General features: G+C 36.5%; 1 protein-coding gene across 1 annotated transcript; it reads left to right on the top strand.

The window, feature by feature from the left end:
• The first annotated feature begins 231 nt into the window (after window positions 1-231).
• Window positions 232-7469, top strand: LOC131017434 (probable disease resistance protein At1g58390). The gene is made up of 3 exons (XM_057946181.1): window positions 232-458; window positions 4752-5526; window positions 5610-7469. The coding sequence occupies exons 2-3, from the start codon at window positions 4779-4781 to the stop codon at window positions 7049-7051; spliced, it is 2190 nt and encodes a 729-aa protein (XP_057802164.1). The 5' UTR covers window positions 232-458; window positions 4752-4778; the 3' UTR covers window positions 7052-7469.
• Window positions 7470-8705: the final 1236 nt, after the last annotated feature.

The following is an 8705-nucleotide window of genomic DNA, read 5'->3' as shown; positions in this document are numbered from 1 at the left end:
AGGATACTTATGGAGGGAGTATTTTCCATTGTAACGGAAGATCTTTGTGAATATCAAGGCATGAGTGCAGTTGTCTTCAAAATATATCAACTACTATTATGGACTGTTAAATTTTAATTAAAGAATAATAATTACACGCAGAATGCATGTGCGGTGAAAGTGCAAGTTGACCCTCATTAATCACAGATGCAGCTGGCTTCTTATATTTTATTAGTGGTTGTTAAATATTCACATTATTTGGCTTCTTCAACTAGACGTTCAATATAATTAATCACAATTTTTAACATTCTAGATCCCTAATTCTACTCAAACGAATTTCACTATTTACAGTAAACACCGCCGGATTCCACCGTGCCCCGCCCCAGTCGTTGCTCGCCACCGCTCCTTCACTGCTTGCAGCCGCTGCTCGTTCGGCGCCACCACCTCCTTCTGTCCTTGGTCTGTCGTCAGTATCCCTGGTATGTTATCTTAAATCTGGTTTACTGAATCCAATATGTGTAATCCTTTTGTTGTCGAATGCAAATTTACAATGTTTGCTTGTTTGCTATTGTCAAAATGGAATCAGAGTTAATTGTATCAATTGAAGATATCATAAGATAATTAAGAAGGAGAATGAGAGTCTATGAAGAATGTGTAAATTGTAAAGGTAATAGTTAATAAAATTATTTCTAAAACTAGATAAGGAAGATGTTTTTGTGGACAAACGAAAATGACAGAATATGAAGATGTTTCATTGATGGAGGAAGAAATGTAGGAGGTGGGTTGCAACTGTTTGTCTCCCATTTTGCCTTCTATTACAATTGTCTAAGTTATACTCCTTCTGTCCCACGAATCTTGAGGCAATTCTTTTTCGGTACAGTAATTAAGAAAATAGTATTTAGTGTGTTAAGTGTGGTAGGTGAAAGAGTGAAAAGGTGAATAAAGAGAAAAAATTTTCCATATAAGAAAATGACTCAAGATTCGTTGGACGGCCGAAAAAGGAAAGTGACTCAAGATTCGTGGGACGGAGGGAGTAATTCTTGAAAATTAAGTACTCTCTCCATCCGTCAAAAGTATGTCATTTTTGGCAACCTTAAAAAGTATGTCACTTTTATATTTAAGACGTGGTCCATCTTTTCTTTATCATTTATGCTTATGAATTCCCCTTATTTATAAAAAAAAAAAAAAAAAGTGAAAGAATAATCTATCCAATTGCATATACCTCACACACACAAAGTGTCATAATAAGTGCAATGAAAAGTAGCAACGAAAGAGCTCCAGAAAGTAACAAACAGAACACCAGGATTGTTTACCCAGTTCGATGATAAAACACCTACGTCTGAGGGGCCATGCCCAGGGTAAATTATTCACTAGTGACAATAAGATATACTTAAAGGACGTACACGACAAACTCGCAAGCTTTCTCGCCTCTATATATCTTCCCAAACCCTCACAACAATGAAAAATTGAGCAATGGAACAACCAACTCTCTAAGTGTGAATGATCCTCACTCACCCACCAACACACACAAAAGAACCTTTACCAACAGGCTAGCAAAGGGAGAACAATAAACCCGAACACCACACAACCTTGCTCATTGTATGCTCAAAGAGAAGAGGAACCAAATCAAGAACGCTGCCACAACAAATTCAACCCTACAACGCTAACTCTCTAGTCCAACCAAAACACCCACCAGTCGTGCTTTGACTAGACCAGGGGGGAGAAGCTGATGAAAAAAAATATGCATCTCTACAATACCAGAGGTAGAGGAAATAGCTTTGCTGAAGGCGAAACATCTTTGTCTGGCCCAAAACGCCATTATCCAAGAGCCAACAAAGCCCAATCTCAAGAGGCCCACTTTATTCCGAAAAGCCCATTGCTTGTCGAAATAACTCTACTCGGTCCCAAACGACATTGTTCTTAGTAGTATGAGCCCAACTTCTCAGAACTAAGCTTATCCTAAAAGAGTCCAACAATCGCAATTAACCGAAACTGAAGTCAAGATTGAGACGAGCCTAAGAACACGAAGAATCATGGTTCGACTACAATTGGAACGAGAGTCCTTCCCCTAATAGAACTCATAATCATTACTTATAAATACATGTAAAACCTAGTGTAAGATCATCTACGATCATTGTTTACTTGCTTCCATAGCCTCACGCATAAAGTAATACAAAATTCTACGTTTCGCTGCTAATCTCTGTGTTCTTATCGTTCTTATTGCTTTCTTTTATAAGTGTTATTTTTTGGCACAACAATATGCATATGAAATATTTTATAATTAGTCGAATTTCATAATTAGAAAAAAAAATACTTCCTCTGTCCCGTTAAAAGCAACCATATTCTTTTTGGCACAGAGATTAAGAAATTTATTGTTATTCTTTAATTGAGTGGTCCATATTTTTAAATGACTTTTTCATTATCTTAATTGCTTAATTAGCAAATCTGCCAACAACCACCACAGAACTGCCAGTAACTCACCGCCGGCAACCGGAGCACCACCACCACCGACCACCCTCAGTTTTTTCTTCATTTTTTTGCACCGACCACTCTCAGATTCTAGAAGATGCAGAGGAAAATAACAACTAGAAGTTTTGCGTTTCTTCCGATTGACTGATGACTCGTCGTCATCACCGACTGAGTCACCGGCTCGACACGTTTCAAAATTGGCATTACCATTTTCAAGCTCTTCTTCACTATCATCCTCCTCAAAAACTCCCAAATCACTCAGTTCAAAACCTAATTATGATTACGAACTCGAGCGGTGCAAGAAAGCTCGGTCGGCAGTCAAACGAGGTTAAAAGAAGAAAAATTGGTGCTTTCATCAACAAAACTAGCCGATTCCCAGTGTACGGGGAGCAGTATCAGTATCGAAATAGGGATCTCTGTACTGAAGGAGGCGGCGCCGTCGTGGGTGAAATGGCCACAGGAGATAACTTCGATCGCAGCCCTAGCCCCCAAAATCGTGTGGCTGTAGAAGATGTGCCGCCCTAGCCCCCAAAATCGCACGGTGAGGAAAAAGGATCGCTGCCGCCGCCTGAAAGTCCTAGGCCCCAAAGAGGGGAAAGGGTCAGCGGTGGTCGAGGCGAAGACAGAGGGAGATGAGAAGAGAGAGGCTGGAATGGTGGTGTCCGGACGAAGAGGCGAGAGATGGCGGCGACTGGAGGGGCGAGAAGCAGCGGCAGCCATGGGGGTGACATCCCGCCGGAGAAGAAGAGAGAAGGGAGAATCGGCTGTTGTGTGTGTGAATAGGGTGTGTGTATTTATTTTAAACATGATTTAGGGTTTAATTAATAACTTAATTAGTGGCCGTAATTTACTTAAATTATTACTTATTTTAGAAAGTGGCCATAAATAATGGGACACACCAAAAATGAAATGTGGTCAGTTTTAATGGGACAGAGGGAGTAGAAAAATAAGAAGTTAAAGAAAAATAAAATAAAAAAATATATAGTTTATAAATAAATCTTCAATTTTATTATAATCACAAATTTGCCACTGAATTTTAAAATTGATTTCCAATTGTAGGTTGATTTTTTAATATATTGTAGATTATAGATATATGTAATCATTCCTCATAATGTAGTATAAAGTTACTACATTCCTTTATATATATAATTATCTATTTCCCAAGATAAAAGATATTATCCGAAATTTTATATCATCTGTCCGAATTTTTTTATTATGTTAATGTGAGGTATAAAGTGGTAAATGAAACTTATCAATTTCTTATAACTCAAAGCAACACACCCTTAAAAAACATCAAAGTAGAACTCATCTTTCAGAAATAATAATAGAAACAACACTAAATGTTGGGTGCGGTCGGGTCGCCCCGCGCCCAAACCCGTGACCCTGACCCGCACCTCAAATTATTACATTTGTTTATATTAATTGTTACTTTTAATAAGCATAAGATATACATCAATATTGTGAAGAAATGTAATGTTTCAAAACTATTACCTTTCTTTATAATAAGCATAATTACAATAAATATAATATTTTTGAAACATTACATTTCTCCATATCAATTATTACATTTGTTTATAATAATTATTACTTTTAATGAGAATAAGATATACATTTGTTTGCATAAATGCATACTTATGTTAATATAAGTAGTTAACATCAATATGGTGAAGAAATGTAATGTTTCAAAAACATTACCTTTCTTTATAATAATAATTAGTACTTTCTATTATAACGATAATTACTTTTGATTACAACAATAATTACAATAAATATAATATTTTTGAAACATTACATTTCTCCATATCAATTATTACTTTTTATTATAACAATGGTTACTTTTAATAAACATAAATAATTATATTATTATTTGATCAAATAATTATTATAGTAAGGAAAAGTAATTATTGATATGTATAATGCTTTATATTGAATGAAGGTAAATATTTATATTAACATGAGTATACATTTGTGCGACAAAATGTGTATTTTGTGTGCTTATTAAAAATAAATACTCCTATTAGGGTTTAGTGTTCAGGTTTTAGGGTTTAGTTTCCATGGTAACTTTTTCCTTCTCCATAGATTAGATTAATATGACGAATTCACGTGTTTATGATTGTTTCAATAATTATATCGAAAATTAAATTCGCATGATTATGATGTTCTTACATAGTGTTAGATTTTTGAAATCTTTCGCTTGAGTAACTTTTATTCAATCGAAAATCATTTTTTTCTATACTAATAAATTATGGATTTGTTTAAATGTGTTATTTCCTAACTACTAATGTTGTTAAATTGGCTACTAGCTAGGGCAGTTTGGTCGAAGCAGAAACATGTCGGATGATCTCTTATCGCTGATACACATGCTGGACAAGTATAAACTACGAAAATTCTTTGCAAAAAAGGATATAGAAAGGGTAACTACAGAGATTAGAGAGATTTTGGATATTGTGAGGGATAAGAAATTGGAAGATGAGAGAAGACTAAATTTTTGGGTATCTGACCTCGTCGACGTGGTTGAGGATGCCTGCGACAGTATTTGGCACGAAGACGATATCTATGATAGCGGTTTATGTGAGTCCATCTTTAGTTGGATGGGAGAGATAAAAAAGCAGATGCTTAAACTGGGAGATGATGAGTCCAACATGAGATCATCACAAAATGTTGAAGATGATGTAGATGTGGTGGGCTTGGAGGAAGATGTGGAATTTCTGATTCACAAAAGGATTGTTGATGGCAGAGAATACCTGAAGACTGTTGTTATTAAAGGGATGTGTGGTATTGGAAAGACAACTCTTGCGAGAGAGATATACAACCATCCTACCGTCGTTGATCACTTCGACCGTCGTGCTTGGGTATCCAATTCTACTCACTTCACTATGAAAGAGCTACTTATCAAACTCATACAACAAGTAGCAGTAGAAGATCCTGATACATCTTCCTCATTGGAGAATATGGACAGCCAAAGCCTCCGAGATATGCTTTACCTACACCTGCAAGATAAGCGATATCTTATAGTTCTCGATGACATGCCCAAACACATGCCCTTGAAGTCTTTCTTCAAAGATCTTCCAAATCAAGGTATGTATGATCATCTTTTCGTCTGTTTATGACTCAAAATAACCTTCTCACTCTCCCTTTTTGTATTGTTCTTATGTGAGCAGACACTGGAAGTAAATTGCTGCTCACAAGTCACACGACACATGTCAACATAGATAAAGATTATTTGGATGTTCATGAGATGAAACCTTTGGATTCTACGAAGAGCTGGCAATTGTTTCTGAAAACAATAAAACACGGCAATAAATTAACGGGTGAGCACATTTTCCCAAAGTCCTTGGAGCATATGGGAAAACAAATGTTGAGAAAATGTGGCGGTCTGCCATTAGCTATAAAAGAGGTGGGAAAGCAGTTAGCAGAAAAGAAAGTCTCAGGGGAGAGTGAATGGGAACAACTTCTTGAATCAGTTGATTTTGGTTCAACATTGAAGTTGTTGGAGCCATTTTATCATAAATTGGATCCTAAACTAGATTCATGTTTCTTGTCTATGGCCTTCTTTAAGGAAAATACAACTTTGAGGGAAGAAAAGTTGAAACACATTTGGATTGCAGGAGGAATAGAAGATCGCGAACATCTATGTGAATCATATTTAGATGATTTAGTCAATGAATCTTTTATTGATGTCCAGGACAAGAGCACGGAGTATCACATGAATGTTGTGCTACACATGCTATCCATCCAAAAAGCAGAGGAGAAATTCGATTTTGAGATCCTAAGGAACAATGGAAATAATCGGCCCTCTGAGAGTCCACGTCATCATCGTGTGATCATTTGTAGCAGATACAAGTTCAACTACTCCACGGATCAAGATAAGCATCTTGTTTCTCTCTTCTTCCATGGAGGTGGCTACTTCGAGACTAGTCCATCTTATTGGAAGAGCTTTGAACAACGACTTAAGATACTCGACTTGGAAGATTTTGGGTTGAAGTTTTTACCGGAAAGTATCGGCACATTGATGGAATTAAGATACTTGGGGTTGAGAAATAATTACATAAAAGAGCTTCCACAGTCGTTAGGGTGCTTGAAAAGGCTTGAGGTTCTTGACATAGCTCAAAACTTTATGGTGGAGGTGCCGGATATTATATGGGAAATGGATAGCCTTAGCCACCTCTACATGTCTGATGTGATTTGCCGGAAGCCTTTGAAGATAGACGCGCTACAGTTTCTGGAGACGTTAACCTACTTCTCGGTTGATGATTGGACATATGAGCTCTCGGGCTTAAAAGAGTTGAAGTTTCTTAAGAAATTGGGCATAGAAGGATTGGATGGAAACTCAGATGTAAGCAAGCTCTTTGTGTCATTGGCAGACTTGATAAAGCTTAAACACCTAATCTTAAGAGGGTATCGTTTCAGAAGCATGCCTTGTTTGGATGAGCTTGCTATTCTACACACTCTCAAAACACTCAAATTGGATGGACTCCTTGCCAGGCTTCCAACAAGTTTCCCTCGATCACTTGAATCATTGACTTTGGTTAATAGCTGTCTTGATGAAGACCCCATGCCACTACTAGGGAAGTTATCTGGTCTACAATACCTCAAATTGTGAAATGCATACACTGGTCAACAAATGGTGATCTTGCACGATGACTTCTTTCTTCTCAGAGTCCTGTGCCTCGAAGAGTTATGGAATCTGAGAAACGTACAATGTGGAGGAGATGTAATGTATGAGCTCAGGAAATTAGAAATTCATGATTGTCCATATCTGGATACCCTCCCGGAAGAGATTGTGACGATGGATACGTTCAAAGAGTTAAAGATGGTGACAAACAAAAGCATTGCAGCAAAGATAAGGAATTCAGACTTCATCTCCGAAATAGATATGGTGAATATCAATCCATGAGCTAAAGCAGTTGGCGTTAATTTGGATAATTGATTTTTCTTCTCCTTTGGTGGTTGTGTTTGTAAATGACATTTAGTTGCTTTGACAATTGTGGTTTCTTCATATATATCTTGTTTCTACTCTATTCCTTCTCAAGTTACGGCAGATTCTACTCAAACGAAATTCACCATTTACAGTAAACACTGCCGGATTCCACTGCGCCGCTCTCAGCTGTTGCTCGCACCGCTCCTTCACTTTTGGATAAACTAGCAGTAAGAACGTGACGTGTGATTTTATATTATGTAAATAAAATACATAGATATTATTATATAGTTTTGAATACTTGTATTAATTAATTGTATTTATTAAATTGACTTAAACGTTTGACTATTATTGTAATTTAAAAAATGAATAAGGCAACTATTAATAAATCTATATCTATACTAATAGAAAAAGTGCCTAAGCATTCTATGGGACAACTTGTGGATTGCCTATTTTAGCCCTATACATATTTTATATATATACATAGTTATAATCTATTTAATATATATTTATTATAACCTTTAATTTTGATATCTTGTCGAGATATGTGATATTTGAAGTTTAAGATATTATTATTCTATTTAGATTATAGCTATAAATTCAGGATCCTACTAGAATTAGATTATTATATATATTTATTGTTTCCAAGTTTATCTGATAATTAGGATAGATATGTCGATCACTCTTTGCATTTTTGTTAACTAAGAATTAATATTTGAATTGAATTAGGAGTCCACGATAGCTACAATTCCTTCAACATAAGCCTGATTCAACTAACTCCTGATCATCTTCGCAATTCGCAAGCCTCCATATCTGCGCTCTGTGTCATCTTCCTCGCTGACCTTTTGAAGTCTGTCCATGGTTGTCCCTCGCCGCGTTCTGAAGATCGGTCCGTGGTCCTCCCTCCATCCTCGCTGACGAGCGTATCGAGTCGTGCCCGCCCACCATCCTTCACTGCTCACTGAAATTTGGCCACCGGGTCCTCACTTAAGTGATGAGACCCGGGTTCGATCCCTCTTGGGAGCGAATTTGGTGATTGGAGAGATAAGGTGGGCTTGGTGAATTCTTGGAGTGTTTGGAGAACTAATTGTTAACATCTAACACAACTTTATCCGATCAAAAAAAAAAAAAAAAAAAAAAAAAAAAAAAAAAAATTCATAACTGAAATTTGGATGTAGATTTCCACGCATTGTTTGATCACCTTTTGTCATGTGGATGGTTCCCATCGTTTATTTGTTTGTCAGAAACCAATCACCACAATCCCTATTCTGTTAGATTTAGCATGAAAGTTCCTTACCACTTTTCTCATAATCTATATTTTATTTTTATTTTCTGATGC

This window comes from Salvia miltiorrhiza, chromosome 3 (genome assembly GCF_028751815.1).
Source record: "Salvia miltiorrhiza cultivar Shanhuang (shh) chromosome 3, IMPLAD_Smil_shh, whole genome shotgun sequence".
Lineage (NCBI taxonomy): Eukaryota > Viridiplantae > Streptophyta > Magnoliopsida > Lamiales > Lamiaceae > Salvia > Salvia miltiorrhiza.
This window is presented reverse-complemented; position numbering and strand designations above follow the sequence as displayed.

Bases quoted from the DNA above. Each gene is read 5' to 3' on its own strand.
- LOC131017434 (XM_057946181.1), top strand. From the start codon at position 4,779: ATGTCGGATGATCTCTTATCGCTGATACACATGCTGGACAAGTATAAA. The intron at 5,527-5,609 runs GTATGTATGATC...TTATGTGAGCAG, and splicing joins CAAAGATCTTCCAAATCAAG to ACACTGGAAGTAAATTGCTG.